The sequence below is a fragment of the Phacochoerus africanus genome, chromosome 6, assembly GCF_016906955.1.
Source record: "Phacochoerus africanus isolate WHEZ1 chromosome 6, ROS_Pafr_v1, whole genome shotgun sequence".
NCBI lineage: Eukaryota > Metazoa > Chordata > Mammalia > Artiodactyla > Suidae > Phacochoerus > Phacochoerus africanus.
In genome coordinates, this window is record NC_062549.1 from 71563810 (window position 1) to 71576122 (window position 12313).

The window sequence follows — 12313 nt, forward strand, 5'->3', positions numbered from 1 at the left end:
GAGTATGTCACTCTTAATTTCAATTCCTTATATATGCTTGGTGTTTCTCACAACCTCCTTATACATGTAGCCTCAAATATTCCCTCCTTTTAACAGAAAAGAAAACTAGTTACTGGCCATAACTTTGTGTCAATGAGGAGCACAGCATATGCTTTACAGAATTTTCCTGCAATGGAGGGTGTGCTGACCACGTATGTCATGGTTTGGGGTATGGATTTATGTTTCAAATTTATCTTAATAAAATCGAGAAATGTTCAGTAATATATAGTAGGCAACAGATTAATGGTAAGTACTAAATAACCTTCAGCATATGCTTTTGTAAAGTCCTAAATCACTTCTAATTAAATTATATTATCACTCTCATTTGGTAAAGAGTTATGGCTACATAGGTTTGCTTTTTTTTTGGTTTTTTTTTTAGGGCTACACTTGCGGCATATGGAGGTTCCTAGGCTGGGGGTTGAATTGGAGCTACAGCTGCCACCCTACATCACAGTCATGCAACGCCAGATCTGAACCATGTCTGCAACCTAACCACAGCTCATGGCAACGCTAGATCCTTAACCCACTGCAAGGATCGAACCTGCAACCTCATGGCTCCTAGTCGGTTTTGTTTCCGCTGCTCCACAACGGGAACTCCCAGGTTCGCTTTTTAGTGATTTGCATTATTAAAATGATAAGTAATGCACATTTACATCTGATCTACCATGAAGCTCACAGCTAATCCTTCTATTCTATCTAAACACCATTTTAAATTTCCTTGTGAAACTGGATTTCAACTACACTGTGCTTCTCACGCCTACAATCATGTTGCTTTGCTTTCCTTGTAAACATTCACTGAGTCTTCTTTCCCACAGTCATCTCCTGAGAGAATTCAGAAATAAAGGCTAGAACAGCAACATCACATTGTATCAAAGGGAACAACTGGTTTTCTTCTTCTCATAACACTTGTGCAGTGTTGATATGAAAAGACACGGTAGAAAGAAGACTTACCACCACAATATATCGAGGTCTGTACTGAATGGTTCCAAACAAGCCCAGGATGACGACGATTATATGTAGAAAATTTCCAAGAATGGGCGCCCACTGGAAGCCAAGGAAGTCAAAGATCTGCCTCTCTAGTGCTGAGAGCTGCAACGAAGCAGAGAGTTCATGAGCATCTAAGCTGAGCACACCAGGCCATTTCCATCCTGGTTTCATAGCTGGAGAAGGCTGCATAGCCAATGTCAGTCACACCGATGGACATCACCTTCGTTAAGACTGTGATACCCACTGCATGTACTATTTGATGCAACTTCTCTCAGAAAATACACTGAGATAATGGGGAGTGGTATGACTTCAAGGATAAGTATCTTTGAAACCTATCTAGAGAGCTGGTGATAGACTCCTGAAATCATTTCCTCTAGCAGCAAATCTTGGCAGAAACTTCCTGATACCATATTTTATGGTATTAACTAAGCAGTATTTTTAGCACAATGATTCACTTAGTATAACATACTTGGAACAGTAACTCCAGGCCTGCAATGCTAGGACTACTATCATTTTGGAAAAACAACAATAAAAAACTACCCATCTCTGCCTTCCTGTGTGAAATGTGAATGATCAAATCCCGTTATTTTCCTTCCTTTCTTTAAATTGCCATTGATGATAATGACTAACCACTTTTTCAAAATGAAGCTTACTTATTTATTTACTTTGGGCTTATTTATTTACATCAATGATACTGATCAAGCACTTTTTCAAAATAAGCTTATTTATTTACTAAAACTAGAGTGACATAGTTCCTTTGAATCATATTTTACTGAGCTCATATACCTACATGAAAATTCATCTTAGATTAGATACATTTTTAAATACTCAAATAAAATAAAAATACTCAAATACTCAATAAATTTAAATACTCAAATCAAAATTATAAGGTGATAATTTTAGACGTCACAGTTTTTTACATTTGAATTATACACAATGACGTTTTAAAGCAATTCTGAACTATCTTAAAATAGACGCTTAAACCATTTACGATGAAAGAGATGAATTTCATATCGTCTAGCAATATCAAGAAGGGAAGTATCATGTACAAATGATATTTATTGTATTTTATATCTAAAAATTGTATAACTCCACCTGCTGTATTTGGACATGAATCTTACACATTTCAAGCCCTTCTCTACTTTTGCCCTGCTAAAAGAAACTGATCCAATGATAAACCATACTGCTGGTACTAGAAACTGCAGATTTGAAATGAAAATGGTACCCGAGGTATTTTTCTAGTTATGTGGCAAGTGTAAGCCTGAATAGCTTTAATTTCCTTGAACATAAAGAAATGTCCTCTATCCAGTAAGCTGAATTTACCTTGGTTAAGATTCACCTTCAGCGAGCTGTGGAGGAGAGGAAAAAAGAGCAAATACCTAAAGACAAGCCTAGCAGAACCACATTCAATTCCTGGGAATTTCCTGATTAAGTAATTCGTCACCATCCCCTGCGCTCACAGATGGGAAGGTGCAGAGAAAGGGTGAAAACACCCAATAGTCAGAGCAAGGTAAGCAGCAGCACCCTGCTTTCAATCCCTTATCTCTCTGCTTGTGACAGCAATTAGTTCCCAAGAAGCTTCCCCTAAAAATGCAGCATTTTATTTATTGGCCCATCAGCAATGTAAATATGCAATTTTTTAAAAAAATGTCCAAACAGGATGGATGTGCTCAGGAAAAAAAACCCCAAAAATTCTGAAGAGCAGCTGCAGGCAATTCATTCTGAAAAGCAACCCTATTTTAAAGCTGTCCCGCATCACAAAAACCTTTAAAGTGAACTTTTCAAACAGAGAAAAACCCATTTTCTTTTCTGTCAGAAGATGCATCGATAGCGTTCTCTTTTACGATATTAGAGAGAACACACACAACGAAAGAGAAGCCACATTAACACCACTCATTAGAAACCCTGCATTCTTTATTGAAGACACCCTCTCTCTACTTACATTTTTTCTCTGATAACTTGAAATGGATTTAGAGTGGCTTGAAATAAAAGCACAAATAAAAGGCCATTTAAAAACAAACAAACCAGGAGGTGATATCAAGCATCAGGCAAGAGGCAGCTAAAGCAACTACACAAGCCACAAAAACTAGATTTGACTACTGTGTTTTAAAAAGTCAGCTAACAACAACAAAACGCCCTGCAAAAACAAACAAAATACCATCACGTTTTCTATTCAGAATTTTATCTAATTTCCATGATAAGCTATTAAGTCACTTAGTTTAGAGGCAGAGTCCCTCTAAATGTCACCTCTAGACATCACGCTTTTCACCTTATAGCTTGACATTAATAATAATGACCTAGTGCCACAAAATGAAACCAAATGAGGCTCAGCTTACTTTGTTAACTCAAAAAAGTATCAATATAGCTTAGAAACATCTCGGACAAAATGGTCTCATCAACAATGCGCTTAAGCTGCTGGCGCAGGCCTGTGTGCACAAATCAGTGCATCTTCCCAACTCCACAGACAGTAACATCTAGTTGGGAACTTGACATTGGCCATTGTATTTACAACGTGGACACTGGGAAGCACTAAAATACCAAGGTCTCGATTATTTGTCACAAGAGCGTATGATTAAATATTTACCTGTGCGCCACTGAATACGGCATGTGGAAAAATAGGAGTTTTGACTCAGAAAAGCAGTGAAAAGGACGTGATCGAATATGTGATGCAGTGTCAAGAAAAGCATCCAGTCCAGATGGAAGCAGAGGATGCGGGCTCTGCAGAGATGCCAGAGCAAAGAGACTGAGTGAGACAATGGAAGAACCTGAGCTTTCTATACAAGCAGGGCATCCAAGAAAACAGAAAGGTAGCGAGGCACTCCAGAGACAGCAAAACCAACGAGTCACCAGTTTAAATCAGAACAAGAAGCAGTAGCCTCAAGAACAATGGGATCTTTTCTAAGGGAAAGGGGAGGCAGATCAGACTCCAGGAGGTTTAAAAACATGATGGAAAAGAAAATGAGTGTGCCCCTAACAAGTTAAAAATAAAAGCAAACGATCTTAATAAAAAGAAAGGGGAGAAGGGAGGGGATGGAAGGAGTCTGGATCAGTGATACAAGGAAAATGTAATTCCAAAATACTAAGAACAGTAATATTGGGCATGCTTTTGGTTGGTTGGTTGTTTATTTCTGTGTTTGTCCTCACCCGCGGCCTATGGAAGTTCCCAGGCCAGTGATCAAATCCAAGCTATATCTGCTATCTACGCCACTGCGGCAATTCAGGATCCTTAACCCACTGTGCCGGGGCCAGGGATAGAACCAGCAATGCCATACAGACAAGTCGGATCATTAACCCACTGTGCTCAGCAGAAACTGCGACATAGGGCCTGATTTTCAATATAAATATGAAGAAGCCATTGAAATATTCTCCCTGAATGGCACGGGGATGGCAACACTGGAACTACAAGGAGAGAAGTGTGACTCTGGATCATACTTGGGGCTGCATGACAAGTATAACATATTCATTCCAATGAAAATGTTGCTTATTGGCTTGTAAGTTTCAGAATCCAGTTGCCGAAAGCTCGGAAGTCTTCAATATGATTATAGAACAAAATAAAAGTGTAATTTGACCATAGCAAGTATATCTAACAGAACTTGGGAGAGACTGAGTGTTCTGTCTGAATTCTGTGTATATGGCAAAGGGAAGGGGGGGTATGTTTTAAAATGCTTCCTTCGGGGTCAGGCATTTCTTTTTATCAGACTCTAAGGTGAAAATTTCTTATAAATCTAGGAATCATTAGCTGCAGTCCACATTAACACACATACTCCCAATAGCTCAAGAAGTGTCCCTATTTTCTTTAAAAAATTTTTTTTATTATAGTTGCTTTACAATGCTCTGTCAACTTCTGCTATACAGCAAAGTGACCCAGTTATATATACATTTTATAGTTATATGTACATATTCTTTTTCTCACATTATCCTCAATCATGTTCTATCACAAGTGATTAGATACAGTTCTCTGTGCTATACAGCAGAACCTCATTGCTTATCCACTCCAAATGCAATAGTTTACATCTGCTAATCCCAAACTCCCCGTCCATTCCACCCTCTCCCCCTCCCCCTTGGCAACCACAAGTCTGTTCTCCCTGTCCATGAGTTTGTTTCTTTTCTGTAGGTAGGCTCATTTGTGCTACATATTAGATTTCAGATATAAGTGATATCATATGGTATTTCTCTTTTGGACTTCACTTCACTTAGTATGAGAGTCTCTAGTTCCATCCATGTTGCTGCAAATCCTATTTTCTTATTATGCCCAAGCAATGTAGATAGAGACAAACAGAAGCAACTTTAAAATACAGTAACTTTCTTATTGATCCATATATTATGTTTAATGGTTCACATGGTATTTTTCCTTAGCTCATAATTACTACACATGGTGAAAATTTATTTATCTTAATGAAAAAGCTATAAAAACTCCAGGTGACCAAATATTTTCCTGGGCATTTACTTAGTTTGGATCTACAAAGGAAGCTTCTGTCCAAACAAAAGCTGGGCAAGAATGCTCATTCCTAAGAAGTGAGTATCCTTGGAGGTTGAACGTCACAGTGAGAAAGGTGAGCTGCTTTTACATCCTCTTCCCCTTGGACTTTTCCCTGTGCACTAGAGTCAAACACAATAAAAAAAAGATCAAAACAGAGTTCCTCCCGTTAGTAGAATTGTAGGAGAGTGTTTGATCAACCCATAGTTTCCTAAAACACGGTGAAATGAAAGCATTTTGTGTGACTGATACTCACTCTCTCCTGCATAACCTGTGGTCTAGGAATTCATGGGATAAGTATTTGATAGCCATGAAGGACAGAATCATTCCCTAAAGGGGGAATTTCAGAGTGCTAATTAACACTCCTATCAGCTAAATGGTACATCCCAGGTCATTTCAAATGTCTTTTGGGTATTAGAGGAGGTTTCCTTATGTCTGGAAAGTCCATGGAGCCCTCAGTTCTGCCACCATCATCCTTACTTTCTTGGCTCTAGAATCTCATAGATATTCATTTTCCAATGGAGATTTCTTGAGGTTGAAGATGCCCAACTGCTGCATTCATAAACCTGGCCTAGGCCAGATTATGCCCTTATATTTTAAGCTAAAATTTATGAATACTTTTTCATGGCTCTGAAGTAAATAAATAGAAGGATCATAGCATTTGTTTCATAAGCCTGTTTATAAAGACTGCCACAAAAGATCTAATAACCTGAAGATTTACCACTATGTTAAAGCAGGTGCTATTTTGGAAAGGTTTCTTATGCCTATAGACAGGTAACCAAGTCTTAGGATGTGTACAAACTTTGATGGATATGGCCTGTTTATGATTTGGTTTATCCAATAAAGAGAGCAATTGTGTTAAGGGCTTTGTGGTTTCGGCATGGTTTTGTGTTATTTTTGGTAGTGGTCAGATGACAGAGGCTATTCTAAAAAAACCAAAACCAATAATTTCATATAATGAATAAAGTCAAATCAGGTTTAATAGGCCACACCTTAGTACCATTTCTGGTGGCCTGAATGACCACTATGTCTATGCAGTTAGGGGAGGTGGAAGCATGAGAGCTTCAGGGAAGAGTACTTCCATGATGCTAACTGTGACTGTTGACCTTTAGTCCTTGAGTTAGCTTCACTAGGAAATTGTCTCCAGAACACCTGAAATGGCTTCTTGAATTCTATCTACAGATTTTGAGTCCCTATATCTCAAAGAAGTTGAATGGGTATTTCCTAGTCTTACAATTCAATCATGAAGACGTAAGCTACTTGGTTAAGTGAACGATTTTGGAAATCAGAAAACAGCCTCATGTTAGGATGCAAGTCTATTTTTTGAAGAAATAAGGAACTGTGGGTAACAGATCAAGGAATTTTCTTATTTAAAAAAGAACAGGTAGGCCAACATTTTGCAGCTGTTACTTCCTGCCCTCCCACATGGACAGACTGATGGAGGCTGATGAGCTGAAAGATGCATGTGAAAAGCATTTATGAACCATAAACTCACTCAAGAAAGTTCTTTAGCATATTTTGTGCACTGACTCGGCATATTAGCTGGTAGAATGACAACTATTTCACCAACTTCTCAGCCTGTCAGAGAATAAGCCACTGCATAAAAAGTGCTCCAAAAATCTAAAAGAATAGTAACATTCTGAGTGGAACATTATTTAACACATTCTCCCATGTTTATTAATCTAATTCGATGCTAACAAAAATAGGAAAAATATGATTATCCTTATATGAAGAAGCTCACAACCACCAGCTAATTTGCTTTGGAGATCAGACTAGCATCTTTATGTTCTGAGCCTATTGTCTTTCCTCCATACTATTCTGAAATCATGCAGCAAAGCATACACTGTTTACTGAGGTCAAATTCTGAAATAAGCTCTATCACAGGAGATAGAAATAACATCGGAAGCACAGTGGAATGTTTCATGATTTAGTCCTCCTTCTTCCTATCCCACCCATTTCTCAATCCCTCCTTTTGTCCTTCAGAAGAGGCAAGCTGCACTTTTCCAAAACTCACCAGCTGTGCTATTTTAGTTTCTTCATCAGAGGTAGAAAATAGTAATCTTGCAGATAAATATTAGGATATGCACATAAGGCACTTCAGATAGCAATCAATAAGTGCCAGCCATTGTGTATTAAGTTTATTGCTGCTCTTCTAATGCTCAAACAAATACTCGACCCTACAGAACTATATTGTCTTCTGTAGTTCAGAAGTCCAAAAAGAGCTTTGCTGTGCTAGAATCAGGGTGTTGGCAGGCTGGGCTGCCTTCCTTCTGAAACCTCGAAGGGAGGTTTCCTTTCCTTGACTTCTCCAGCTGCTGGAGGCTGCCCACCTTCCTCGGTCCTCTTCCTTCATTATCTAAGCCAGCGGCTCTGGGCTGAGTCCTCATGCTGCCATCATCCCTCTGGTTCCTTCTTGTCTACCTCCTTCTTCCACTTATAAAGACTCTGGTGATTACACAGGGCTTTCCTGGATCACTCAGAAAAATCCATTTCAGCCACCGCTGAACCCTTAATTCCCTCTGTGACGTTACTTCCCCTTTGTTACATAAGGAAATGTATTCACAGGTTCCAGGGATTAGGACATGAACATCTTTGGGGGCCAACATTCTACCTACTATGCAACTGTTACTTCCTGCTCGCCCAATTTCTTGATTTCTCTGGGATGGGTCCCTGACTTGAGGTGGAGATGTGTACATGCCGTAGTCAGGTCTGGACTAGTCCAGAAAGAGCCCAGAATTTTCCCACCTTCTCTCAGCCTCAGAAAACCACATCTAGGGCTACTGTCTATCCCAGCTCCTGCTATGTCCAATCCCATTACTGAGGTGACCAGAGGTCTCAAAACTTCCTATATCTGTAGGAAGATTTCTTCCCAGAAAAATCCACTGAAGTAGCATTATAATTTAAAAATTTGTGATTTTGGTTTTGGTATAAGAAGGTTGATGTAAATAAATATAGCTCTAACTCCACCAAAGTATCTATAAAACTCTGTCAACAAGGTGTAATGGAAAGGAAAAAGATAAATATTTCTAGTAATATCCTTGGGTATATATCATATATCCCAGTAATACCTCATTTGAAATGAAAGGACAATAAACAATTCCTTATTCCTTGCCTAGATAAAGTCACTTTCACGTCAATCATGAGGAAAACACATCGTCTATGCCTAAGGATATTTAATGATCCCCAACACCGAACAAAACAGCTTTTATTTTCAAGCCATTCTACTAATAATAACCAAATTGAGGCTACTCTTTTTCAAGAAGAATTAACTGAAAGATATGTGTAGTTTTTGGTCTTTCTAGAGTCCAGAGTCTGCTTTGAGGGTCAAGCATTACAAAAATCAGATGACACCAGATCATTTTAGGAAGTGAGATATTGCAACTATTTTATTAAAGTAATGGTTAATGAAGACAATGGGGTAAGGCTGAAGAGGTAAACAAAGAACCATTTTAAAAACACTTTTAATCTAATCATTAGAATGTCAGCAGTGATTTCTTTTCAGATTCAGCTTTATGAATCTAAAACCATTATTTCTCTTTTACTAATTCATTTGTTCACATGTACCATTTAATGATCTGGGAGCACAAAGATGAATGACAGAATTCCTGGCCTAGAGGAACTAGTTCATACTCTAGTGGGGACAAAAGGTATAGATTAAAAGTTATAATAAAATATTATCCATGCTATGGTAGAGGGGTGTTCAAAGAACCATAGGGGCACAGAGCAAAGTGTTTTGAGTTCTGCTTGGCATGACGAGTTTGTTTATGACACCTTTAGAAAAGAGGTGGCTATTATATGGGGTTCCCAAAGAACAGTCAAAGTTTTCATGCAAAGAATGATGGGGACAGAACAATTAAAGCAAAAGATATAGAAGAGGATTTCAGAATGCCATAAAGTGTCTAGTGTGCCCTCTGAGAAAAATGCTTTACAAATATTCTATTTTAGTTCCATTAAATTTAAGTCCACTCTCAGTAATTTATCTTAATTGGACAACTGTAGAGGCAACACTGCATAGTGTTGGCGCACAGACTCCTGGGCCAGACCCAGACTGGCTGGTTTCAGATCTTGGCTCTTCTGCTTACTAGCATGGGATCTTGGGCATTATCCTTAAATTCTGTCTTGGCTTCCCATCTGTAAAATGATAGGGCCCCTTTCACTGTCATTTTCTGCAGATTAAATACGTTTATATACATATAATATACAATAAGTTATATATAATAAATGAGTATATATGTATACATTTAAATTGGTGCCTGGCACACACACACACGGAAGGAGGGATGTCCAATATACAGGATATTAAAAATATATGTTGACATATCCATAATATGAAATACTACACACTACACAAAATAATGTAGGTCAGGAGTTCCCATCGTGGCGCAGTGGTTAACGAATCTGACTAGGAACCATGAGGTTGCGGGTTCGATCCCTGGCCTCGCTCAGTGGGTTAACGATCTGGCGTTGCCGTGAGCTGTGGTGTAGGTTGCAGGCGCAGCTCGGATCCTGCATTGCTGTGGCTCTGGCGTAGGCCGGTGGCTACAGCTCCGATTCAATCCCTAGCCTGGGAACCTCCATATGCCGCGGGAGATGCCCAAGAAATAGCAACAACAGCAACAACAACAAAAAAAAGACAAAAAAAATAATGTAGGTCAATATATATTGATATAAAAAACTGATCATATACATTATGTAGGACAAAATCACATGTATGCATAATGAAATTCTATTTGATAACTAGAAATCTGTATCTATCAATGTCAATCAGCAAATGTTTTGAGACCCTTCTAAGTGTATAGAAGGCTTGTGTGGCTATGCATATAACTCAGGTATATTTCTGTGTGTGTGTGTGTGTGTGTGTGTGTAGACATACAACATTAAACCCATCTGTCTAAATTATATCTGAATAGTGGAATTTGGGTTGTTTAAAAATGATCACTATTCTAATTTTTCTAAAAATTGTAGTCAACAAACATGGGTTATTTGTGCTAAGAAAAGAAGATCTGTGTTTCATTTCTCTTTCTGTGTATGTGTGCCTTAACTCAATACATAGGAGGAAAACATATCTTTTACAACATACATACGGAAACAAAATATTAAGAAGCAATGCTTAACCTTCTTATGTGTGCCATAGTCTGGTAGGTTTTATTCTATGTCATTAACAGTGCTAGCCTAGACTAATTAAATTGATTTCCTACCTACCAGTGGGTCAAGAATTGTAGTTTGCTAAACAGTGGTGTAGTGCATACGCTGTGGAAGGTGTTCATAAGGGAAGATGAAGGTCAAGGTGTAACCGGGTGAGTTGAGACTCACCTTGTAGGTGTCAGGAAGCCATTAAAGGCTTACTCTTGTGCATTATGGAATTTCATAAACAAATTATGCTTAAAAAAAACCCTCTGTCAAATAAATTAGCGTGGGATTAACATATGCACACTACTATGTCTCAAATAGGTAAACAACAAGGATCTACAGCATAGCATAGGGAACTATACTCAATATCTTATAATATCCTGGAGTGGAAATGAATCTGAAATAAGAATGTGTATGTGTAACTGAATAAATCTGCTGTACACTTGAAGCTATCTCAACACTGTAAAAAAGAAAAAGAAAGAAAGAAAGACCCCTCTGTTAGAGGTTTGGAACTGTTTTGACTTTGCTTTTTAATAGGAGATGATGGCAGTAAGGATAACACTTGGACTTAAGGTAGGGCATGTGGTGAGAGATACTACAATCATTACATGAAGGAGGATGGGAACCTGAACTAAGACAGTGGCCAAGAAAGATGATGACAGGGACAGCATGGAAATATTCAGGAACTAGACTCTAAAGGCAATTATATGTGAGAGGTGATGAATAATCAGGTCAATTTAGCTTACGTATTCACTCTGATCAAAAAAACACCTAGCCGGCTGAATGTTGTTGCAATTATTGAAAGTGAGGAGGAAAATTACAGTTTTGAGGTTAATGTGTTGGAATCTCTTATGAAGACCTTCTGTAGCATCAGATTACATATTCCAATTGTGGCCTTTACCCTTTTTTTTTTTTAATAAGTCATATTAAAAACTAGTGTTCATCCATTCATGATAAAAACTGTTACTAAAGTGGGTACAGAGGGAACTTACTTCAACATAATAAAGTCCATTTATGACAAACCCACGGCCAATACAATACTCAATGGAGAAAAGCTGAAAGCCTTCCCACTAAAATCTGGAACATGACCACTCTCACCACTTTTATTCAACATAGTATTGGAAGTCCTAGGCACAGCAATCAGACAAACAAAAGAAATAAAAGGTATCCAAATTGGAAGAGAAGAGGTAAAATTGTCACTCTATGCAGTTGGCATGATACTATATATAGAAAACCCTAAGGACTCCACACAAAAACTATTCCAACTGATCAATGAATTCAGTAAAGTAGCAAGATACAAGACTAACATTCAGAAATCAGTTGCATTTCTGTATACTAACAATGAAATATTAGAAAAGGAATATAAAAATACAATACTTTTTAAAATTGCACCTCAAAAAATTAAATACCTAGGAATAAACCTGACAAAGGAGGTGAAAGACTTATATGCTGAGAACTGTAAAACATTAATCAAGGAAATTAAAGGGGATTCCAAAAATGGAAAGATACTTCATGCTCCTGAATTGGAGGAATTAATACCATTAAAATGGCCATACTACCCAAAGCAATCTACAGGTTCAATACAACCCCTATCAAATTACTCATGACATTTTTCACAGAACTGGAACAAACTATCCAAAAATTTTACATTTTTGGATCATAAAAGATCCAGAACTGCCA

The 12313-nt window shown here is 38.0% G+C and overlaps 1 protein-coding gene across 2 annotated transcripts in view; it reads right to left on the reverse strand.

Annotated features, from left to right (window-relative positions):
- The window catches only part of NKAIN3 (sodium/potassium transporting ATPase interacting 3), a 558181-nt gene that overhangs the window by 266427 nt on the left and 279441 nt on the right, over nucleotides 1–12313 (reverse strand). For both annotated transcript variants that reach the window (XM_047783861.1, XM_047783860.1), the window contains exon 2: nucleotides 991–1128. In XM_047783861.1, coding sequence (XP_047639817.1) covers nucleotides 991–1128 — 138 coding nt within the window. The remainder of the gene's footprint in view (nucleotides 1–990; nucleotides 1129–12313) is intronic.